Raw genomic sequence first — 25,633 nt, 5'->3', positions numbered from 1 at the left:
GCAGGAATGTTCTAGGATATGAATATAACACAGCAAATAAGCCTCAATACTATGCTGAGTTTGTTAGCTAACAGTTATAATGAAAATTTTAGATGTGTCATGCAGGCAGAGGCATGTGTCTGACCGTGTTTCTGCCAGAGCCAGAGGAGGAAGTGCATCCAGCTAAGCACGAGGACACGTACGTGATCCCGTTCTCTCCACACACTGGGTCCCACTCTCTTCTTGAGCACAAGCAACCCGAATTACAGTCGGAGAAGAGAGAATGTTCGTGATAAGACAAGCCTTCCTCGCTGCATGTGACAACATGACGAAAATGGATTATTGTATGAAAAACTGATCAAATAAGAAGTGAATAGAATATGAAAATAAAAGAAGGCAAATGCAACACCACACAAAAGGAAGCCTAGGAGGTGTGTAGGCTCTAAGGATTAATTGTAAAGTTTTTCTAAATCCACACCTACAGTAGCTGCTTCTTCTGATATTACCTACTCCTCTAAGACATGAAGGAAATATATACAGATACAGTATCATATACCCATTATATGAAACAGTGATGCCCGCCACCTTGGCATTCTCACAGCCCATGGCTAAGAAAAAGAGTGACAGGAAGTAGCCCAGCAGGGAGGTCCCAAAGGCAAATCTAGCTGCTCCCATTATACCCAACTTGTACTTCTTCATGACAACACCTCCAGAGAACATCCCAAGGGCCACAGCTGGGATGTTGATCGCACCTAGACAAACCACAGAATACAACGTATTCTAAAAATGGTAGAAAATGAAGAAAAACTCAGACAAGCAACAACACTGCTATTCAAAACGAATCAAAGTCATAAACTCAGTGTCTCATTCATATTTCATGTAAAGAGAGCTGAAGTCACGTCAAGAAAGAAGCAAATGACTTTTGATGGTTGAGAGGATACATAATGCATTTCTTGTCCTCAGCACCCTCTACACTCATTTCATTATGTGGATAAAAAGTGCCACGTTATTATATTGTCTCCAATTCTTTCAGATTGGTGAACTAATTGGTCTCATTAATCTGTGTGCTTTTTAAATTGGTGTCTAAATCTGGGTGTCATCTTCAAGATACAGTGTTTATTTAAGAGGACTGTGGCAGTTGGAGCTTAGAAAACTCATCAAAAACTGGTCCGTGAAACACTTACATTGACGATCTAGCTCATATAGCTTTGCATCCTTAAATTCTTTTCCCACAGCAACATACTGTAGCTTTTGAACGAACTTGTAACTGATCTACAATGATAAAATCAACAGACAAAAATGACAAAGCATGGTAGACATTATGAAATGTCAAAATAGTCTGCTTACCCATGAGAAAATTAGCCTTTGATGCTGACTGGCCATAGTGTTGCTCAATGTACTTGGGTTTGTATGTGACCATCCCGATGAGAGAGTTGAACTGAATGATTGTCACACATAAGTAGATGATGAACAGAGGATTTCCAAGGAGAATCTTCAAGGTAGGCAAAAAATCTGCATGGAAAAATTCTTAATGAATTAAAAACATGTTGTAGTTTATGCTTAGCATCATTAATGCTAAACTATTCGAATGCTAAAAGTTGAAAAATGCAGTGATACCAGCACAAGGCAAAGTTATTACATCCCTCACTGGATACAGATTCTGATGCCAATATTTTCCATACCCTTGGCCATCTGATATAAATTAGCTGGCTCCTCAGGTCTGAACTTGTGCTGCATGCTTTGGGAACCTCTGATAAACCTAGTTTGCTCTGGAGTGCAGCTGGTATCATGTTTATCCACGGGCATTGGCAGTGATTTGGGCAGGAACCACAAAGGAACAGCAGACATGAGAGTGATGGTACCAGTGATGAAGTAGCCCAGCCACCATGCCCCAACCCAGCGGGCGTCACCAGGGGTAATAGTCACAGTCTCTACAAAGACATACAGTAAGAACCCTCTTAACAGCGTATGTGGATGCAGTTTGTTTACTATAGATACATTTAAAGTAAATGTACTTATGAAGTACAATTTAGACACAGAGTCAGTTTCAAAGTGCTTTACATACACTTTAGGGTTGTGGTAAATACTCAAAGGCAGTATTTGGTTTGTATTGTTAAATACAAAAGCTTCCATCAGCTTCAAAGTGTTTGCTTCCCAGTTAGATTATACTATATCACATGGTTTACCCTGTCCTCTTAGCAGGGGTGTTGCCATGTGCAACAACAAATTTCCAACTCCAGCTCTCTGCAGAGGAGTATTACTATATTTTGTTATTGTGAACAAATGATAATCAACAATAAAACTATACCACACTCAATATAGGTTTTATCCCCCAGACACAGTTTATTAATGGGATAACAGCTGCCTGAGCTAACTTACCCATGTCCACATTACCAATGTCAACATAGATTTTGGCACACAGGGACCCCAGCAGGTACCCAAAGACAGGACCTATAATTGATATGGTTTGGACACAACCTGTGATAAACAACAAAGAAAGCCATATTTATTCAGGCACAGTCAGCATCTTCTAATATCTACTGTGTTTGGGCACAATTCTGCAACAATTTATTATTATTATACATTACACTGCAATATACACCCACCAGCCACTTTATTAGGTACACCTGGACATTTAAAATATACCAAGCACAACAAACTATACCTATAACAGAAAATAAATTACTTCCTGTCTACCTCAACTTCCTAGATTAATTACTTTGAAAATGTAGTGCCCTTAATCTTGGTACCTACAGTACTGTGCAAAGCCACTGGCAAACTGTGACTTAGATGTATTACCAATATAGAGGGCAGTATTTTCTGACTCTGTATAATCATCAATGTAGGAGATTCCCAAAGGCTGCACTGGAGTCTCTCCAATCCCACGCAGGACATTTCCCAGAAACACATAGATCCACATAGAGACACTGGAATCTCGCTCACAGCCTACAGTTCAAAATAAATTGGAAAAATGAGTTGAGGATTCTGTCAAGTCTCAGAAAGTGACAAAACGTCCTGTTTGAGTTGTGCCAAAATTGTCATGATGAACCCAGGTGAAACTCTTGACTAAGCACAATAAGAATTCTACTACTTATCTTACCTGTAGAGGGTAGTATAGAGGGTCTGTCACCTGCTTTGCTGGACTCTGCTGAGATTGCTGGACATGGAGAGAGGCTATTGGTTGAATTCACTGAAGCCTTAACTGATGTTTCAATCTTATAGCTGCGTACAAAATACCAATGTGACTGTTAAACAAGGGAAGGGAGAAAGCATCAGGTATAATTAGATACTCACAATGTGAAGCACAAACACGTACACCAGAGACTACATTTGCAAAGTTTTACACTCACTATCTTGTGTTTACAATGATTGAAGACAAATTGAAAAATACACTGAATTTCTAGCCTGCAACGCATGCTTACAGACAGGACACTTCATTCTTACCGGCCAATGATAAAATGTGGCATGGCGATCAAGAAGGTTCCAAAAGACATCAGGATACACCCAATTGCTATGATCTTGGGTCGATGGAGTTTGGCACCAAAATAGCTCACAAAGGCAATCACCAGCAGATTCCCTACAGGGTTGAGATGGTTCAAAGTGCAGATAAAGATGAGTCAATATGAGACATACAGTAATGTGGGTAAAAAAATCTCAATTATATAACCACTTTTAGCAGCCCAGTATGTTACAGACACAAGGAATTTGTCTGCGGTAAAGAACCAAGGTGCCAACTCACACACACCAATGGTGGTGCTGGCCCTGCAAGGCAGCTAATCTGGCCATTGGGGCAACTTGGGGTTCAGTGTCTTTCTTGCCCAAGAACACTTTGATTTTGGAATGGAATCAAACCACCGACCGTAGGCAACGACTACTCTACCTCCTGAGCCTCAGCGACCTCTTAATTCAAGGTGGGGTTGAACTCAAGCCTCTTGAGAAACTAAGCGGTGCTTTATGCCTTCGCCGCATAAGTTATTGTTATTATACATCATGTATATAATAAGTCTGCCATCTTGGTAATGCTTCACTCTGCCTAACTCCAGCTAATCCAAAAATGGGCAAGGAGTGTGAGTGGTGCTAGACAGCTAGCGGTTACCAACATATGGTGGGACCCTCCCATCTGTCACTCAAAAAGGCTGTTCCCTTAATTATGCATTACTTTTAGTCTCACTATAATTTAAACAGGCAAATTATTAAAAATTCACCACTTGCACAGTTGTCATGGAAGGGGAAATTAGCTATAGAGACCAAAACTGTTTTTGTACCAGGCTGTAAACATGTTTATTTCTACTGTAAAGTTGAGCAATTTAACATGGGACTCTATGGGGACTGACTCCCTTTTGGAGCCAGCCACAAGTGGCCATTTGAGGAGCTGCAGGTTTTGGCGCTTCCACATTTGCTTCACTTCTCAGCCTCTGAGGTTGCTACTTGGTATCAGCCATAATAGACAACTGATTAGGTCATGATCAGTGTGATAATTCATATTTCTCTGTGGTATGCACACATATAGCAAAAGTAGTATTCTTTAGTCACTGTTTCCAACCTTCAGCATCAAAGAATTTTTTTCAATGAGTTAATGAGATGCATGACCAGTGACTGTTCAAAGCTCAAAGGGGATGTATATATGTTATAATGTCAAGCCTGCTAACATAATAAGGACATATTCTTAGCTTTTTTGCATTAGCAACTAAATGGTTTGCAGTATGTGCAGAGTAAATAAAGAAGCACATGGTGAAAAAAAGAAGAACTCACCTATTTCAAAGCTCCCATCTATGATGCCAATCAGATAACTGGGAATGTCAAATTGCCTTTCTAGCTGTGTAAATGTACTCTTCATGTAGCTGCCAGATAATGCCTTAGCAAAATAGGCAAAGGACAAGGCTGCAAGGAACATCTGCAGAGATACACAGACATTGTGTCAAACAAAGCAATCCTGAAGTGCTTCTCCTTTCTATTTACATTTCAAAAGGATATATTAACCAGTCTTATTGTCAATATTATTAATATAACAGAATAATATCATAGTTTTTTGGTAGTGGTAGTAGCAGTATTTGAAACATCTCAAGACTTATCTTTCATTTTAGAACCCAGAGTCAACTGCAACTCTGCAGCCTGAGAATACATTTCTAAAGGTTGGACTTTAAAGTAAAGGCACATTTTTAGCAAATTAAACCAAACTAAAATGAAAAAGTGCACAGATTTAGTTGGGTACCAGTTTGTCATTAATTGAATGTATTTCTCAAAGTAAGTCCGTGTACATGAATTTGCAATGCAGATACACCTCTATAAAAGCAACACCGGAAATGAGCTGTTAAAGCCTGGGCTAGAGGTTGTATTGAGCTCCCTCCTTCTTTTGCTCAGCCACCTGTGGACACCAACAGTTATTAACAAAGGGAAGCTTAGAGAAGCCAGTCCTATGAGGACACAGATACATCCACTGCACTATGCGCTGACAGACCAACCAACATGCAACATAATTGGAAACAGGTGAGACATAACTCTTATGGATGAAACTAACCCAAGCTTGGAGGAGATGCACCAACACACATGCATACTCTTGTTTTTACCACTTATTTTACCATTACTTCATATACCACTGATATGCCACTTAAACAGTATCATTACTTAATCACTTAATGCATTTTCAGTATACCGTATATCACATTAATGACATTTGACCTCAATGCAATGTGTCCTATAAGCAATGGTCATAATTGCTGTTCTGCTTCAGAGGGTCAGAAGATCTGTGAGGAACTTTATGAACACATTCAAGTAGGTAGTCCTTGATATTTAAGAAAAACTAATACAATTATTTAGAAAATAATTTGTTTATATTAAGATGTGATAATATTAGCATGTAGCACTCTCTCAAGGACAAAAATGGAAAATGTATGGTTGCGATATTCATATCCTCTGGCCAAAGATAATTCAGTTCATTATAACAGAACACCCCCGTGACCCCATTCTGGACTAAGTGGTATAGAATATGAGATAACAGAACACTAGAAACCTACAAATATTAACCTTCTGTATCCAGTAACTTTTCCCTCACTAACTAAACTGATTAATTGATGATACAAATTATTGCTGAACAGCTTTCTGTTGAGTAATTAACTGATTAATCCACAAATCAATGCAGCTCTAATCCAAAGTCAGGTGTTATCCACATAATACTGACAACTGATGTCTTCATACTTTCTGTGTGAGCAAAAATTAAACAGTACAGTAGACTGTAAAGTATTGGGCCTTTGGGAATACCACATGCAACACTGGCTTTCTGATATCGGTAGCCTAAAGAAATACAAATCCCTTTTCAGAATGTCTGGACCAACATGAGTAATGAACCCCACAGCCTGACCCAAGCTTAGCAACTAGCGCCCTGTTAGCTAGTTTAGCTGCTCAAGTATAGGTAGTCTCTCTCCTCCACGCCGGGGGTCATTACAATATTTACAATATAAACAATCTACGTAACCCCACAGCCTGACCCAAGCTTAGCAGACTGTTAGAATGGTCTGCTTATGTACCAGTGATGTCAAATCTTACACCATGCGGATGGACTTTACACCTCAGAGCTGTACTCAGTCTTTATTGTAAGTTATGTGAGCTACAAACCCTTCTGTCACTGACCTTTTAAAATTCATCCAATCACAACAGAACTGAGTATGAATCTTAAAAGCAAAGAAGCCAGTGGTTTTCCATTGATATTGTATGCGTCCAGACTAATGTAAAAATATGCATGTACAGTGACTTTATCTCAGCATTAATTCAGAATTTCTTGTTCATATATTATGTAAAAGATTATGTAACAGCTCAGAGCTGAGAATTTTGCATTGTGTACAAACGACAGGAAAGTGCAACTTAATAATAAACTCCACAAAAGTCACATTTACAAAGGTGGTGTCTTTAGTTTTAATATAATTTTAATAATGTAATTTTACAACAGATACATGCACAAAAACATCAAACTCAACAGTGCATTGTAGGCTTGTCACACATGGACAATGGATTAATAAAGAAATCTGCATATCTGGAATTCCTGGTTATTGTTGCTTGTAATGGCCCAAGTATGCCACTAAGCAACTTTCTAATTATTGTTCATTGTGCCAAACTGAAGCACAAACTTCTTCTAAAGAGCTTTTCAAAGCAACTTAGTACACTGCTCAAAGGGCACGATTTGGCATCAACTCGGCCTACCACAAACATGCAGCCTGCTGCATTCACCAACATGTGCATTCTGTCTCTCTCTCTTACTTGCTGTGCCCGTGACTCCAGTCACCACAGAAATATTTGTGTCCCCTCTAGGTCTTTGAGATACTGAAAACAGATGCGGGCCTTGTGTCCTTTCAAGCCAAATCACTGTATGCAGTACATGTTCAGTATGAACTTGCTGTTCCCATTGGCCTGTATAACTGCACTTGTAGAGCTTATTTTCCAATAAAGCACAATACCTTTAGACTGGGATGGCAGGAGTTTCTCACTGCAGAGGAGGTAGGGTTGTTGCCCAGAGTCCAGCTGCCTGTGGCTGCCTTGTGCATGTTCTTCATGGTAGCCTCCTCCTGTATGTTGCCTGAGCTGTAGTTTCCTTTTAGATGACCTACTATGGCTGTCCTCACTCACACCTGTTGTATGGAATTCAGATTTTGTAGATACAGCAAGTCACGATGTTCTACAAATAGCGTGCAACATATGAATCAATGGTGCACGGGTAATATACCCATGCTAATTAACGCCACTGACAATTTCAGTAAGGATACATGTGTTTATTGTTTTCTTAGCTGAAGTCATTAGCTTTGTTTACTGTACTGTACTGCATAACAACCAAAAGTTCTTCAATTACTATTAAGTGGCCATCCCCCAGACAAAAGAGCACTGTGGAATAACTACTGATGCCATATGTACATCTCCAGGCTCTGCGCCCTCCCGTTTGCGCGAACAGGTCTGAGCATTACGCAGGTGGATGCAGACCGAATGCTTCACTGACACCAGAATATTGTCGGTCTTCAACCCGCAGTTGTCTGAATTATCGCCACTTCGGTCAAAATGTCAAGAATACAACAGCCACATGAATCTTCATTGAGAGTGAATCTTTCAATCTAAATCTAAAAAGACCATCACGATACGTACCCAGTTCAGTGCTTCAAACCTTTCGCAACGTCTCTTAAATATATAAATAAATGATACGCAAGAAGAAACATCCTATTTATATTTATTTATTTTTTACAGAAAGACTCCAAATAACCTCATCCCGTGAAGCCATGTACTCATGCCGTGCATGGTCCTCGGCAGCGAGAACCGTGTGTTTCACGGAAAACGACAGCACTGTTTTCACAATCATGCACGCGTCATACGCCAACGAGCTGCAAGAAAACATCATATCCTACCTTTTCACTGAACAGTGTCGGCAAACTGCAAGACCTGTAGCATTTTATGGCATTCGTTTGCCAGGACTGTGGGTGTGCTCTCGATGATGTGTTGCTCAAAAAGATACATGGATAAAAGGTTTCTCTATGGCCTGCCTCCTACACTGGCGTTTACAGCTTTCAAGGATGGCTCTGACATAAAAAAAAAATCTGACTAAACAATTGCAGATCTCTCTCGCTCCCTCTCTCACGCACGAGTACAGTGTGCAAAAAACAAAACAAAACAAAACAAAACAAAAAACATTGGAATCTTTTAAAGAAAACACTGTCATTCTTTATTAGAATATACTGTATGTAGACAGCATGTGTGCTTATAGCTCTTACGTTTTTAACAAGGGTCTTTCCAGATTTTGGTTTCCCTGTTACTCACCACCCTGGACCTCTACACCAGTGCCATCTGCTACAACTGGCATATGAGGATGTGTGTGTGTGTGTGCTTCCCTCAGCTGCACTCTAAAAACAGAATCATTCACAACATTCTGTCATTACTATTAAACTGCAAATACAGTCATGTAATGTATTCCTTCATATATTATTCAATACAACCATCAGAATTGTAGATATATCAATATTGTATCTTAAGCAAAACATTCAACTTTAATGCAGCATGGGCAGACATACTCCATCTGGTTACAGAGGGACTTGTGTTCTGTCCTGTTTCTAATTCAACATAGCCAAATATCAAAGAATTGAGACTGTAATACATTAAAATGATTAGGAATTTACTGAATCAGTTTGGTCCCAAAACTATACATAAAACCTCTAAAATTTAACAGAAAGGTCACATCCATTCTGGGGAAGTGGATAAAACTGTCAAGACTTAACTCAGACATAAAAACAGTCTTGAGGAAACATGGCATCTTGACCTTGCAGGGAAATGTTGTCATGATGTACCATTATCTTGTACATTTTCATATGACTCAAAAGATGAAAAATTAACACAACACAGACAAGGAGATACCACAGAAATTATAGTCTTGTAATTCAATGTATTCACATTACAACATCCACATGGTTCAGTTTGTGACAACTTCTAATCATCTTCAAATATATTCACTGTATGATACATAATACCAGCATAGGCACTTCCAGTAAGTCTGGCAATATTGAAGCTACAGTATAGTGTCTAAATTACAAAATGGTAAAAATAAATAATGCATATCTAAAAGAGTTTTGTGGTTTTAAAATTTCTTTGCTGTACAGAATATATGTTTATTGTACAAAATGGAGCATTAACCTACAAGGAAGTTAGTTCGTTTATTTTCACAACTCCTGTGTATTTGGACATGTTCTTCCTTGTTTAGGTATTAGTACATGTAGTAAGTGCAAGGTAGTAGTGAGAAGAAAGCAATTCATTATTTAATTATGTGTCAACTATATAAAAATACTCATCTCATTTTTGTTTACATAATCATAAAGCTTGTTTGGTTCCCGTGGTTACAATTATGCTACATGTGTGAATAAGTACGACAATCATATGAAACAAATACAGACAAGAAAAAACACTATCAAAACTGATATAATGCAAGAACTGACTTGAGACTGATTTGAGTGGGGGCAAATTTCATACATCACACACATTAAAAAATGTTTTTTGATCACCAACAAATTAAAACAGTGGACAGAATTCCATCAGGATGACAAGCTCTGATCTGCAGGCTAAGCAGCATGTAGATCAAAGAGGAAGCACAAGGAGAGTTATGCTAAAGGGCCTTCTGTGAATAACAATTTCACCAGAGTATCTGAGAAGAATTGATGAACTACTTACTGCATCACCCTCACCCTCCATCACCTCACCATCTCTATCTGTTAGTAAGAGTAGCATCCTCCTCTTTTCAACACTACAAGCTGGACGGAGTCACATTAGAGAAGCAATCAGACACAAACACAGACACACATGCACACTGTATACTGTATATGTACATTAACAAAGTATTAAGAAAGTAGGAGCTGAAATCATAACTACATATAGAAGTTACACTGTCCCAATTAATGATACTAAAAAGTAGGTTTCACTAGTTCTGGGCCACTTCAATAAAGACAGTTGTGTTAATCTAATAGTTTCCTAAATAACACTGGCTGATGTCTCATAGCTGAAACAATGATTATAGCTCATTAGGGATGCATTTCAGGGAACACACCTACAGAAAGCAGCAGGTGTGTTGTGTAAGATACTGTATCTGTTTAATGCTTTTCTAACCACTGGGTAAACTACCCATCTTGAACTTGTGTGGCCTAAGCTGCAGTAGAGTGAGTTCCTATTATTTACCATAGCCAAAAACATCGCATGGTAACAGAGTACAATAAATTCAGGAACTGCATGGAAACAAGGACACACTGCTCAGTATCTGATGTAATTTCATTCAGAGTGAAGCTCTGTCATAGACCATCTATAGACTGACATGTTCTCTTCTGCTTTTTGATGATCATTTTAAAGAATAATGATATTGAAAGGAAGCAGCGGTACAGTGTGAGAAGCCACCGCACTCAGATGTGAATGTAGGTCATGAGAACTCAACAAAATTAGCAGTGGATAATTCACTACATATTGCCTCACTGCACTATGTGACAGTAAGCAGACATGTCAACATAGTGCAGGGCACTTTAAGAGCTACTTAGAGTCTGTCAGTCATCTTTTCTATGTAAATGTGAATTATTAAAGTAAAGTGAGCATCCTACTGGAGCCACTATGCAGTTGGATATGTGGTTTATCTCATGGCTTTCACTTAGTTGAAAGTAGAGTAGGGGCTACTGTAACCTTGAGTCTTCTAGTACACATTACATTTTCTCATCAGGTCCTGACCTTTGCACTATTATGTTATGTGTGTAGAGCAATGTGACATTTACTCCCAACATATGACAAAAAGCACCTTTTAGAAACATTTTATGTCTATTGGAAATTCTTGGAAAGCAGTTTTCTTTGCTATTTAGCATCCGATTTAAACACTTAAATGTACTGGGTGATAATTTTTTAAATCAACATTCTCGCTAAAATTAAAACAAAAATTTGCAAAGTCATTATGAGGCAATAAGAAAACACTGACCAGGTGATGTGCATTATAGGTCAACAAAGCGACAATGTTATTCACTGTATATCAATGCCATTAAAAAAAGAACCACCTTTTCTACCAGGATCGAACAGCTAAAGCAATTAGCTTCAGAGATTTGTTCTGAGGGAATGAATGCCACCCTGAGGTGCCAGGAGAAGAATTCAGATGTATTAACTGTGTTTATCTGTAACAATGTTAACACCAGGCAAAGCAGAAAAGTCTGGATTGATGACATAAACTCCAGCTTATGAACATATTCTCAACTACCCTACTCTCCCTGCCTGTTTTTAACTTACTGTACTCACTCACAGGTGACAGAGATGTTTGTTCTGAATTTCAACGGTCGTGAGTTTCCTGAGGGTTTAAGGTTGGCACCGTTTGCTGGTATTTACATAATGAGGACCAGTAAATACAGACTTTAATGCAGTTCAGTGAAGCCTAATATGTATTCAGGGGATCAAAAATTAAGGGAAAAGACAAATGGGCACTGTATTGGTCACACTTTAAAAACCATTTTTCTATTTAGGGAGATTGTTGTTTAATAGATTATACTGTCTGGTTTTATATAATGCTTCATCAATGCATAGTTACTGTGCCTGTTTGGTTGTTTTTTTGTCCCTTTTAATCCCCCAACATTTGACATGACAACATGGGAACGTTAGTGTGTCTTCTGTGTTCTCCCTTTTTTGGTCTATTTGCAGCACAGATTCATTTCCTGTAACCCACTGTTGGTTTGTGTACCTCTGTACTGAAACTTTTAGGATTGTGAAGCTTTCACCGGCTGCTATATTTACCTTGGAACTGGAGACCAAAGAACAGATAACACAAATAACAGCTAATCTGCTCATTCTGCCTGCGCCCTCTGCAGAAGAATTGCGCATATCAGTGCATTAATTTAAACACAAACACACACACACACATCCAATCATACACATACAGAGTGTGATAAACCTCAAGTTTTCCTCCTTAAACAAACATGGCTAAACCAAATATTATAACGTACTTAATTCGGCAACAAATATAGAACATAAAATGTATAAATATTTGATTTTGTATGCTAAAGCCCACGGGTGACTGATTAATTTTAGCAGAAGCTGAAAGGAAGAACGACATGCCAATGTGCCTCATTTGACTCCCTTTATAAGCCATATATAGGTAAAAACATTATGGCCCATGCAAGGCCTCAAAAACTTGCTAAAATAAAAACACAAATACAAGTAACTGTGATGTCTATATATAATTGCATTCAGAAAATAGTTATGTATAAATTGGCAGCAGATTTCTGCAGTCCTGTGTTACCACACTGGGTTGAGGTCTGTGCAACCTGTCGTCCTCTTGTCTTGACAGTAGCAAAAGAGTCTGTATCCCGAAGTACATGAATAATCCCGTATTGCAATATGGAAAGCTCCTTAAAATGTTTGGTGAAACCAGATATTCAGATAAAATGTGTAAAGCACAAATTTTCCCACCCTGTTTTTTCTTTATATAGGCACACATTTCCAAAACATCTACAGTGTTGTGTCTAAGTGATGTGCTGGCAAAAACAGGAGTCAGCTGATAAGATAAGAAAAAAGAAATACTTTTTCACATCCTTGCCCTGACTGATGCCATATTTCCCATGGGCTGTTTCACTCTGGGTCCCCCTCCTGTAGTTCCTCTGGAGGTTTGGATTCTTCCCGCAGAGTCACAGGCCACTCTGGTTCCCCAATTCCCTCCTCTGGATCCTCTCCTTCTACCAGCTCCTCTCTGCTCCCTGGCTCCTCCTCCTCCTCATGAATAGCCAGAATAGGCTCAGCTACATTGTTTAAATGGGGAGATTCCGCTCCTGGGCCCTCTGCTTCGATCACCTTCTTCCACATCTCATGGTTCTCCAGAAGGTGTTGGGTGATCTGGCAGAAGACTTTCCTCCTCTTCTTGGGAGCTGCTTTCTCTGAGGAAGAAAAAAACTTGATTAAAAACTTAAAATTAATGCAAATTCTAGACAGGTTTTCTGATCATTTCCAGTTTATGCCTGCACCACTACTTCCGGTTTATAGCTTTGTTTGAGATGTAGTGCTTACGTGATGCTTCTGAGCTGGTGGATGAGTCTTCCTCTGTGGTACCCTCGTCATCCTCCTCCTCATTCTCCATGACCTCTGGCTCTTCTGCATCTGGGTTGGGCTCCACCCATCGTCCAGGCATGAGGCCGGCTGAGTCGTAGGAGTTGCACAGTGGTCCCACAATATGAGTTATAAATGATTCTTGGAGTTTAGCCAACTGTGGTGCAGCTCGGTCCATGAAGGGGCTGATGGGAAGCCCCAGGCTGGACTCCTCATCACCCTACATAAAGCAGGACCCACATTAGTGCAAAATCATCACCAGCTGAGTGAACGCCAAAACAAGGCATGATTCACATTTCACCAAACACAGTTTTCCAAAAAGACTGAGTCATTTAGACTTGAGTGAATCGGCAGGATTGTTGTCAAGTCTGCATCTATCAAGCCCTAAATTATTTCACAAATAATTCTGAGCCTTAATGGTGTAAAAAAAAAAAAAAACTACATGCGTTCAGTGCCTATTTCATCAGAAAGGTGAAACCAAAGGAAGATATTTGATGCACTCAAATACTGTATATAGTACAACAGGTAAAACTTAAAGCTTTGTGGCTTCTCCACCTGAATGACAGTTGCCTGGGCACCTTGTTTATGTTACCACATGTAACAGCACTAAATGTACTGTCACTGAAGATCATTCCTCCTGTGAGGCTCCTGCACTCTGCATCTCCCCACACAGACCTCAGAATGGCTTGTTAAAAGGTGGTTGTGTCACTAGTAGATGTAGCAGGTTCTATAAGGGCCTGAGCATGTGGTGCTTGGCCCAGCGGCAAGCCATTCAGTCTTAAGGGGACTATAAAGGCCACTGAGGGTGGCGTTAGGCTGAAGGCACTAGATTCTGTTTCTTACAGCTGCACTGCACTGTATATTCAAAACAAGGCTACAATATACATTTTATAGCAAAAATGACAAGATACCTTTACCACCTCTACTGCTCCGTCAGAGTAAATACAATGTAAATATATAATAGAAAAGTATAGAACATAACTAAATATATACACAAATTTAGACTTTTATTATGACAGTGTCACACACTAATGGCTCCATCTCCGTATGTATTAGAGATTAAATAAAAAATTAATTAAGAGTGAGCAAAAAACCAATCAAGCTTGAAGTTTTAAGTCCATGTGGAGAGGAGAGAACTGTTTTCAGTTTCTGTACTTGCTCACATGGGTTTTGAGATAAAATGCAGTCATGGCATTAGAAGGATATGATTGGCAAAATTCTATAAATATAGTATTTTTCTACATTTTTTGTTAAACAAATATAGAATGATCAAAACCAATAATGCATTAATCCATCATTCAGTCTCTGTACCAAGCCTGTCTGTGACTTTTAGCACCAAGTCCATTCATTTCAACAAAAAGTACATCTTTTAAACAGCAATGTAGACTTAAAAAAAAAAAGCTAAATAATTTCTTAAAGCTGCCAGCCACTGTAGTGCCCTGTTTACTGACCCCCCCTTTCAGAATAAAACAGGTGAGAGATTGTTATGGGAACAACAAAGCTTTGGGTTTTTAAATATTCTTTTTGAATGTTATTTATTTATACTCTATGAATACAAGTGCTAAATTCCTCTCACCACCGCTTCAATGCATAAATACAAAGTGAAGTTTTAGCTCACACCTGTTCATAGAATTCATTGACAATGCCCTCTGTCCACTGCAGATGCAGGTCTTTGCATTTCAGAGGCCCGTTGATGTCAGCCAGTTTAATGCACATTTGGCAGACCAGCAACCTGTCGTTCTCATTGGACCAATCAATACTTGCAGATGGCTCATCACCTACCTAGGGGACCGACAAATAGACATGTTGACATTTAACGTTCGGGAGCATGTTGGTAGACACAGCATGTGATATGTAGACATTATGTAAATGTGACCCCATTAGTCTGCTGTTCAAAGATTGTGTATTGATATCAATGTCTAGACAGTTTACTCATCAGGCAGAAGACACAGGAATGCACGATGAGAGAGGCAAAAGCAATGACGCTTTTAAATGGAGCTTCTATTGCCATAATTAGGCCGGACCTATACCTGGGACTTTATTTGAAATAGTAGAGTGACATTCTCTGTATTTGCATTTTCTCTAAAATATATCTATTTATGAAGTTCTCTGGATTGAAATTCTTGATTATCAAGTAATTTTTAGGGAAATGGCATAATCTCCTCACATATGAATGGTAAATGATAAATTGACTGCACTTATATAGGGTTTTTCTACCTTACCGGGACAAAGCACTTCACACAGACTCACCCATTCACACACACAAACACACTGATGGCAGCGGAGGTGCCATGCAAGGTGCTGGCCTGGCCACCAGGAGCAATTTGCGGTTCAGTGTCTTGCCCAGGGACACTTCAACATGTGGACTGGGGAGAACAGGAATCCAACTGTCAACTCTGCGATAAGAGCTTGACCTACTCCTGAGCCACAAGTTAAAGCTTACAGGAATCACAACACTGTTTGAGCTAATTCCTTACTCCTTGTTATGGTTAATGAGCTTCAGGAACTGTGAGCTAATAACCCCAGAAACTGAGGAGATCAAGTGCACAACCTGATGGGTCCTTCACAGAAAGTTAATTTGCCTCCATGAAGAGTGACACAGTGTGCCCTACAGTGTGAAGCATTACTATTACTTTTGCAGCCAGGTCAACAACCTCATTGCCAACTCACAGACCTGACTACCAAGCACCTCCACTGTACTAATACTCACAATGGAAAAATACAAAACCCTCAAATCCAAAGCCAACATTCTGTGTCCACTTAAAAAGCTTCAGGGAGCTTTGTGTTGTTGACCTGAGCTGAATATCCCAGACAATTCTCATTCTTTCCAGTGATGGCAAAATAAAATAACTATTTATACATAAACTTTTACATTTATATCCAAGTGTTCAGAATCCACTTGGCACTGACTTAAAATTCCAAAGTGACAAAATTTCTTAAGTTAAATAAACACTATCAGGGTTTTTTAAATTTTAATCACCATATCCATAAACTCTCCAAATATAAAAGCCAGATTGTATGTTTTCAATATTTAATGTAAAACGATTACATTTTCATACGATACTACCTTGGCATTGAGCTCAGCCACAAAGTCAAAGTGCTTCTTCAAATCCGTGGCCAGTATGGCCTCAATGACCAGGAAACGGAAACGCTTGAACTCCACGTGGTCCAGGTTGACGAGAAAGTTATACTCTGGCTGTGACATGAAGAGGTTCCAGGCGGCAGCAGCGTGGTGGTTTTCTAGAACAGATCGGTCATTGTAGAGCACTGCCTGCAAACACACACAAACACATTTACATAAACACTATCAAAGGCTGACGATTGGCAACAGCTTTGCCGGTGCATTTTGGCTGTGAAATAGACAAAGTACAGGAAAATCACCAATAAAATTATATATTTTTTGACAGAAAAAACAGATTAATATAGTATATGATATGTTCTATACTATAAACTGAATAACTTGAGTACCTGTGGGGCACTGGTGGCCACAAGGAAAGCGTTAGTCCGCCCAGGATGGTCGTAGTCGTGCATTGCAGCAGCCACATAAAGTGCCATGAGCTCCAGAGCAGGTATGAGGCCAGACAGGCAGCCATAACCATCTTCTGACACAGTGTAGGTCTTTGAAACCAGGAAGCCCATATGACTGTGTGTGATCCCACTGTCCGAGTCTACCAGCAGGGGAACAGGCAAAGTGAGGAGGTTGAACAGCAGGATGGCAGAATTTACACACTAACACATACTGTAATTCCATGTGCACATGCCTAAACACACACAAGGCACTCTAGAGAGCATGTACACACACCCACATGCACTTGTATAGCTAGCTTTGTTAGGACATTCATTGCCATCATGCATTCCCTAGTCTCTCACCCTAACCTTAACCATCACAACTAAATGCCTAACCCCAACCCTTACCCTTACCTAACAGTACAACCAAGGCTTAACCCTCACACAGCCCTTTGAAGGGGTGTGAGAAAGAGAGGACAGGCCAAAATGTCCTCAGTCCCAATGGTATAAAATTCAAACCAGTCCTCACAGTGCTGGCCACACAAGTACACAGACACACAGAGAGAGAGAGAAACACTTAAATCCATTTCTATGTGGATCAAAGGAATGGCCCTAGTAAGGCATACAAATGAGGTTATGGAAATATGGGTGAGAGGGACCTTTAATCTGCTTACAATTTCATGCTGTTCTTGACTTCAAATAGTATTTGGAACATAAATACTATTGCCAAAAGCCCGAGTAAGATAAGACAAACTGTGAGCAGGAAGAACACACACACTCCTGCAGGTCTGACATTAATGAGATAGCTCACAGTGAGGCTGCAGGCAGATGAAAAAATCTAAATAAAAAAAGGGTCTGGCCTACTTTTAGAAAATCTTTCCAATCATGAATGGCTTAACAAAAGTTAAAACTGGTGCAAGGCATCTGGTACTCATTTGTTTCAATGTGGCAACTTAAATTGATATTAACAACTTAGAACTGATGAATTCACATACATATCAGCATGTGCAAGTGCATGCATGTACTAATGGACACACCTGAGTCACTGACAGAGCCATGGTCAGTAATGAGGCTGGGCAGACCAGGCACAGCCTGTGTGGTGAGGTACCAGACTGCATGAAACACATCTGTGGCATGGACCCTGTTGTGATCTGGGTCAGGAAAGACAACAAATCTGTGTGTAATCTTCTCCACCAGAGTGCACTGTTGGCCTGCCGTTCCTTTGTAACAACATAAATACTGCGGACACTGATGTATGACTAATACTGGAAAAACTGTATGACATTTCCCTCTAGTGGCTGGTTTCACTGTTACAGCTGCAAGTAAAATAAACAGAAGCAAAATGAAAAACACAAGAAGGACTGAGATGTCCAGGCTTACATGGTATGTCTCTGTAACCATTCTCAAGGGCGTGGAAGTAGTTCATGAATTCTTTTACAGGGATCTGAAAGGTCCCAAACAGGCCTGTGTCTTCAAAGAGCCTGTAAGCAACCTGAACCACAAAAATCTTATTGTCAGAGAGTTTGTCAGCATCACCAGGTATGAGTAATTAACATATTACAAGTAAGAATGCTTTGATAATTTTATAAAACTGGAAACTGTAATCAAATCATATGACTGTTGTGTCTGTGGAGGCTCTCATTCATCCAGGTTATGGCATATATTGACATGCTAAAGTTGGCAGCCGGACTTGCTTGAGATTCTTGAAGAGGTTTCACCTTCCATGTGAGAAGCCTCTTCAGTTCTGACTGACTGGTGGGTCACTGACCTATCCAGCCATCTTGTAGGTCGTTGCCCCACCATTAGGGTCACATGAGTCACAATGTGGATGGGTGTTAAATTGCCTTAAGTGTTGTCTTGGGAGGTAATTTGACACCCATCCACACCTTGACTCATATGACACTAACCTTAACCCACATGTGAGTTCAATGGCCCTCAAGGTGTCATTTGCAGCGTTTCCACTATTAGACCCTAATGAGCAGTATATCCCCTTATAACCCCCAGGTTGGGGCAGGCCATCCTGCTTTGTTTTTCCATTGTATTTTCTCTGTGTCAGGTCTCTGTTTAGAGGAGGGAGGGGCTCACACACATAGCAAAAGGAGTACAGATGACATGAAGAATCACTCCAAAGTGCAACAATCAGCCAGTAACGGAGGCGGTATGAGCGTTTTATCAAACAGCTGTTGAACAAGCAGAACACAGATCTGCAGAAATGTGCCAAAAGTTGAGATGTGAAGATGCTGACATTTAGCCAACCAAGGGCGACTGCTCTGGATGGATGCACCCCTCCCCCCTCACATTCCTGGAACTTGATTTTAGTACTACCTCCTGAAATTTAGCTCCCTAAATGCACCTCCAAACCAGGAGGAGGGCAGCGGAAACAAACACAGAACCTATGACGAGTGTCACTTGGCTCCACACGTTGCAGTAGGTTCCTGTACTGGAAAAACCCCTATTGACTCCACAGAAAGTAGGTACCTGGGACTCCTCACCAGTCAATCAGAACTGAAAAGGCTTCTTGGATTGGAGGTGAACTTTCTTCAAGAACCTCTTGGAAGTCTGGTTGCCAACTTTAGCACTTTGGGTATGGCTGTAGTATTTGAGAGAAATACAGATATGTTGATAATTTGTTTGTCTATTCATTTGTGAATGCAAAGAAACATAATGTTGTTAAGTATCCCAGCAGTATTTACTGCTTTGAGAATTTCATGGCTGAAACTGTGACCAGTGTGTCATTAGAAAGTAGTAAACACGTTTACTGTGCTCACCTGACTGAGGATGCGTCCACATTTCCCACTGGTCCTTTCCATCAAGCTGAAAACGGGGAAGTTCCAATTGTTTAACTGACTCATTAGAGGCTCTAAATCCTCCATTACTAATGGCTCTGGAGCCAAAATTGGTTTGTCCTGTTCAAGTGACACATGATGAAAAGTGGTTAAGGCAGAAAAATACAATGTAAAATATGTCTCAGCAAAACTGTGATTATATGTTTGTCCAAATCAAATCAAACTTTGTTTATACTGCACCATTCGTACACGCTAATGAATTTCAAAGTGCTACACAGATAAAGGCAATTAGGCAAAAGATGAATAAAACAAAACTATCTATAAAATGAAATTAAAATAAACCCTTCATCAAATATAGTATGTAATGACAAGTAAAACAGATAAGAAGGAATAATACAGGCTAATAAACAACATAATAATTCAGAATAAATCATTGTTGTGTTTTATTGACAGAGCTTTACTGTCACTGATGTGACTGAAGACAGTCTGCCTGTTCGTACTGCACCTCAGGAGGTATTAGTGGGTGGAGGATGACATTCTGGGCGGGGTTTTTTCCTTCCTCCGTGTCCTTCTCTGTATGTGCTATATCACTGCTGTCACTGTGGTTGGCTTCGTGGGTGCTGTCGTAGTCTGATGACGCAACAACTTGGTCCTCTGCTAGTAAATAAAGGAGCAGAGAGATGGTTGTTGAATACCAAAATGAGACCAAAATGTATTGTTTATCTTTAGCCGAAAATGATATACAGGTATGATTATCATTTGATATCACAGCATCTAGGTGTGTCCAGTTACGTATGGAGAACCAATGAGAAAAGGAAATGATACTGGTGCATCATAGCTGGAAATGTCTGTTTGCATTTTTTGTGGCACCAATATAGACTGGATTCCTTGGGACAGACATTTCTTTGTTGGGGTTTCATGCAGCCACTGTATGTAGTACAGGACATGCATTTTTGTTTTTCAGTGTTTTGAATGTCTACAGTATATATATATTAAATATATCAGGATCCTATAAGCAGCACATTGTAATGGATGCTGTCACAGAGGAGAACTGTGTTACAGTATATGTGCTCACAAACACTCTCCCATGCTGCTTGGAGACAGCGGGGTAATGTTATAAAGACGAAAGCATACCTGAGCGTGGTACCCTGTCTCCCTTGTCTAGAGAGCCCTCCCCATGGCTCAGTTTGATGTACGGCCTCCCACAGCTGCAGATAAAGGGATAAAATTAAAAGTTAAAGTCCAAAAGAGGATATGTTTCATTTAACTCCACAAGAGATGATATTCCCTGTGATGCTGTGATATTTGCATCTTCAGCTACTGCATATAAATGTCAGAATCAATCAAAGATGCTTGAGATTACACACTGAAAGACAGTAATGAGTGAGATGCATGCTCTGCTCTGGGATGCATCTAAATGTGTATTAGGATATCTAGTGTACTAATCAAATGCAAGGATCTGATTTTTTTTTTATTTGAGTTATGTTTATCGTAATGTTAATTACTTTATATAGCTCCACTTGTTTGGCAGAGTGTAAAATTAAGAATCAATCTAGACAACACTGAGGGACAAATACAGAACAGTACATGTGCTTGTAGAAAACAAAATACTCAAGCCTTTACTGTCTGTAGCTGTGCCAAAGAGCTGGGAATAATGCCATTCTCTACATCTGTCTTTGATGTCTAACCAGTTGGCAGAAATTGTCAAGAAAAAAAACTTAATGGGATTCCTACTGTGCTGTCCCCACGTGAAACAGACGTTGCACAGATGCTTCAAGAAAAATACTCATTAATGAGCATAATGATAAACAACAAAACAAATTCAAAACAGTTGCTGGTACTGGCGCTGCTATAAACAACCCATTAGAAACTGAGCCCACCCTCTGAGATTTATGACAGACCAGTGTCAGCAACAGGAGCGGCTTTCTGCTAGCTACAAGCTCAGAGGCAAATATCTAGCTATCTATCTTTACTGGAATACTATATGATCTTTTACAGAAAAAGGTTAGTTAGTTGTGTGACACCAAAGAACCTCCTGAGCTGATCTCAACAGCTTGTCCATGTTTCTCTACTGAGACCACTGTCAGGATGTACATGGTTCCAATTAAAATACCTCTCCCTAACTGTTGTAAAACCTGCCTTCTTGGAGCAGGAAATGCCTGTCGTTAGAGCATGGTGTTACAGGGAGCACAAAGGCCTGTAGTGTGTCTATCTCCTTCTGATAAATTGTTTCTTGAACACTTTTGAGCCGTACCCACCCTGCCTAATGGTCCCGCGGCCCGAACAAGGGGACTTCTGTTATGTTTGAACGGCTAGGTCGGACTACTGTGTGTAATGTCTAGCAGGTGTGGAATATAAAATAGTTTGACAGTTTGGCGGGTGAACTGTTAGTACATAATTGTCAGGGGGTCTGGGCAGACAGCGGCGCCCAGTGCTTGCCGAAAAACTGGCAGACACTCTTCCTATTCTGCTAATGCAGCAGAATAACCTCGGCTACTGACACCGACTTTTCAGCACAGGATATAATCAAGAAGGTTGGCCATTTTCATTCAAGGAATATGTCAAATGTCTCACATGACTGCTTTTATCACAAAACAACTAAGTGTGGTTGAGACATTCGTTGGATTGAACAAACTGAACACAGCAATTTTAAGATAAAAAAAAAAAAATTTTTTCCAAACCTCAAATTTCTATCTCATAGCTTGAAAGATGTGTTAAGACCTGCAATTAAACATACGTATTTTGCCAGCTCTGACACTATTTGTTTTTATTCCACTATTTGTTTGTACACGTGCTCCGTGACGAGGTGGAATATGATGGGGCAGGAAAATTCAAAGTAATATGGCTAAAATTCTCTCTGTGGTCAAAGTTAACACCACACTAAGCATGCAGCTAAACAAATCCATTTCAAAGATTTCATTCAAAAATTGTTTTCCCCATGTATTTAGAGTGATGGGGTGGATATGTTATAACTGACAGAGAAGGTTTTGAAAGAAGAATCTACAAAAGGTTTTCTAAAAGAAACTCCAATCTCACCAGTTTTTGAATTTGTCTTCTTCAAACCCTTAAATGATGTCATTTCCTCTCAGTGGTGTCACTCGTAATGAACAAGAGAGTATTTTAGTGCAGAAATACACTGGTGTGACAGGGTGGAACATGAAACTTATGGACACACATAAATCACACAGTTTTAACAAAAACAATAAAAAATTATGAATATATTTCCCACAAAAAAGGGAAGGAAGCATTTACGTTCATAAAAACAAAACAGTTTGAGATTTATGCAATATTCATTGTGTGTTACTCGGGGTAGTTTAACAAGACTAATCACACAAAATTAAAATTGGATTTTTACTTCATACAAACAAACAAACAAACAAAAACCTAAAGTGGAAGTCTGTGTCTGGATTGGAAAATAACAAATGTACTTTAGTAGTCTCATTGTTTGTATGAACCTTAATGGAGTTAATAATCCTGCAACAGGAAATGCCGTGTAAATTGCAACATTGTCTGGTTTTCCTGAGCTCACCACTGTCGCCTCTGCTCCTCCCATGTTGTTTATCTTAACGTTTTGAGCCTTGCAATAAACTCTGACTGGTCCCTGCCCCCTCCCTGCTGCAGTTCACTCCCAGATTTCATACTCGACAACTCGCAGCAGGTTGACAGATTACCTTTGGTTCAGAGCCCAAACGGACAGTGTCCAAGCCATGATAAACACAGCAGCCATTATTTTTGCTTCCAGTAATCTACCTACTCTTGAGCCAGATGACATGAAGAAGATAACAGCACAGCGGCCGGGGCTGAGGGAAGTAAGCCTTCGGTCACCTCCCTTTTTACCGGGTCTGTCTGATAAAAAGTCGATAATGTTCCTTTGAAGTTGGGGTTGTTTCTTCCTAACACTGTATGTCACAGAAAGCTGACATGATGGAAAAGGAAGAAGGAAGAAAAAGCTTAATGTCCCAATTAAGACTGTAGAGATTTGATGACGGAAGAGAGAGAGGGCAGTTAAAGCCATGTGTCTATTTTCTCCCAACCACAACTCTGTGTGCTCTCTCTTTTCTGAGAGTATTTATTGCATATCAGGAATGGTTTATTAGGGCTGTGTTTGATCTGTAAATAAATGAGGATATTACTCCTGTCTTGCCCGGGTGTCAACAGGGATAACACTGACAATATATAAATAACAAAAACAGTCCCTTCTCATCCCCTACAACTTGTTGTGTTAAATCCCACTTGAGAGATGATGTGCTGGCAGGTTGTTGATTACTAAGAGGCCGTCACAGGTTTAGTCCCAGCAAGAGTGAATAGTTGTCAGCAGGCATGGGCTCTGTTTAAGTGTCTTGAAGCTTTACTGGCTCTCTTTTCATTTAGGCATCTGGATAAGAGCCAAATGCCTAAAAGAAAATTGAAATGAAGTGTTACTCAGAAGAGAGCCCTCTCAGCTGCAGTAAACTAAACCCAGAGACTCTCCAGTTGTGTCTGTATAACCAGTGCCAGAAGAGGCAGCTGTGACTGTTTCTAAGTGTGTGTGTATGTGAGTGCGTGAGTTTGTGTTAATTGCAGGGTTTTGGTGACTGGGGAGAGGCCCAGGTGTTTGTTTATATTCACACCACCATAAGTGGCCATAGCTGGGGCCTACTGCTGGGCTGGGCTGAGCTTTCAAACCAGGCGACGGGGCTTTGTGTACAGAAGCTGCTCAGCATGCTTACATTTGCAGAACTTGTTCAAGTATCACACTGTCACTGTGCAAACAGACCAAAACAAGCCACTGACAAGCGCAGCCCACACAGGTCTTTGGAGGACTTGACACAATACACACAGGGTGCAGGGATTTTTTTACAGTGCTCAGTGCAGTAAACAATAGAAGGGTAGGTTGAATTTAGTCATCACTTGTAGAGTTTTGTTTTCAGGTATATCACGTCAACATTATGATATGGACAACCTGTTCTAAAAAGTCCATTACAGTTTTTAAAAAGAGGTGTACAAACTTTTATTAAAGGAAAGAGAAAGGGGAGAGATGGATGAAGGTACTTATGGTATTTTAGTACTATTTGCTTAATAAGTAATACTGTAACTACTATGATTACAACTGCATGTCACAACTTTCACTTAAGTCTGTAATGTAAGAGAAACAGCAGTCTCTGTTTTGTTATCACATCTCAGGGCCTAGCGCTAACCCTTAGGACCATTAAGTTCTAGTATTTTTATCATCTGTCATGCCTCATTTTTATACATAATATCTTGTTTGTGTAATATACCGTTTATAGTTTGATTGTATGGCTTTTTGTGTGGATATTCAGCCTGAACTCATTCTCAGGGCCTCAAATACTGATGATATGTCAAGTACAGAGGGGATGCCAAGTGGTTATGTGTAAACACTGCAGACTAGCGATTGATCAGAGAAATCACATCATCAATGTGCGAGACATACTGGAGTGAAGAAAGCACCATTTTTAAAGGCAATGTCATTTAATGCTAACCTCTGCAATAATTAAAAACAGCCACATACCAAGAATCAAGAACAGCGTACTGTTAGGTATTTTTAGTCAGATAGAAATTGGATAGATACTTTATGTATTAGAAATGTTTAGTGGAGATAGGATGTCTAGTTAGACTGTTAAATGCTTAGGCATGCTTATGAGTTTCTACAGGGTACATCTGGTCAAGGATAACTAGAGAGAAGAGTTGATGACTGTCAGCAGACAGGGTGTTTAATATTATTATTATGACGTGTAGAACTGTAGCCTTAGCCATAATATGTTCTTATGTTTAAGTCACGACATGTACTAGAA

The 25,633-nt window shown here is 39.8% G+C and overlaps 2 protein-coding genes across 7 annotated transcripts in view; both read right to left on the bottom strand.

The window, feature by feature from the left end:
* Positions 1–8,571, bottom strand: part of LOC109974616 (solute carrier organic anion transporter family member 1C1-like) — an 11,215-nt gene extending 2,644 nt beyond the window's left edge. Inside the window, exons 1-11 of one of the 4 annotated variants that reach the window (XM_020624909.1) lie at positions 8,361–8,571; positions 7,428–7,598; positions 4,732–4,873; positions 3,424–3,556; positions 3,080–3,201; positions 2,779–2,925; positions 2,359–2,457; positions 1,662–1,910; positions 1,327–1,491; positions 536–731; positions 125–290 (exon numbers count right to left, since the gene is read on the bottom strand). In XM_020624909.1, the coding sequence (XP_020480565.1) occupies positions 125–290; positions 536–731; positions 1,327–1,491; positions 1,662–1,910; positions 2,359–2,457; positions 2,779–2,925; positions 3,080–3,201; positions 3,424–3,556; positions 4,732–4,873; positions 7,428–7,523 (1,515 nt within the window). In that variant the 5' untranslated portion in view covers positions 7,524–7,598; positions 8,361–8,571. The remainder of the gene's footprint in view (positions 1–124; positions 291–535; positions 732–1,326; positions 1,492–1,661; positions 1,911–2,358; positions 2,458–2,778; positions 2,926–3,079; positions 3,202–3,423; positions 3,557–4,731; positions 4,874–7,427; positions 7,599–8,360) is intronic. The other 3 variants (XM_020624937.1, XM_020624918.1, XM_020624927.1) reach the window with 3 other exon arrangements.
* A 193-nt stretch (positions 8,572–8,764) lies between these two features.
* Positions 8,765–25,633, bottom strand: part of LOC109974260 (cGMP-inhibited 3',5'-cyclic phosphodiesterase A-like) — a 75,377-nt gene continuing 58,508 nt past the window's right edge. For 2 of the 3 annotated variants that reach the window (XM_020624374.1, XM_020624392.1), the window contains exons 5-14: positions 20,976–21,049; positions 20,347–20,498; positions 19,824–19,961; positions 18,436–18,547; positions 18,093–18,206; positions 17,017–17,216; positions 16,616–16,819; positions 15,169–15,330; positions 13,510–13,768; positions 8,765–13,379 (exon numbers count right to left, since the gene is read on the bottom strand). In XM_020624374.1, the coding sequence (XP_020480030.1) occupies positions 13,078–13,379; positions 13,510–13,768; positions 15,169–15,330; positions 16,616–16,819; positions 17,017–17,216; positions 18,093–18,206; positions 18,436–18,547; positions 19,824–19,961; positions 20,347–20,498; positions 20,976–21,049 (1,717 nt within the window). In that variant the 3' untranslated portion in view covers positions 8,765–13,077. The remainder of the gene's footprint in view (positions 13,380–13,509; positions 13,769–15,168; positions 15,331–16,615; positions 16,820–17,016; positions 17,217–18,092; positions 18,207–18,435; positions 18,548–19,823; positions 19,962–20,346; positions 20,499–20,975; positions 21,050–25,633) is intronic. The other variant, XM_020624384.1, reaches the window with a different exon arrangement.

The sequence above is a fragment of the Monopterus albus genome, unplaced genomic scaffold (genome assembly GCF_001952655.1).
Source record: "Monopterus albus unplaced genomic scaffold, M_albus_1.0 scaffold7.1, whole genome shotgun sequence".
Classification (NCBI taxonomy): Eukaryota; Metazoa; Chordata; class Actinopteri; order Synbranchiformes; family Synbranchidae; genus Monopterus; species Monopterus albus.
The sequence above is the reverse complement of the archived record's forward strand: the minus strand, read 5'-3'. Positions and strand labels throughout refer to the sequence as shown.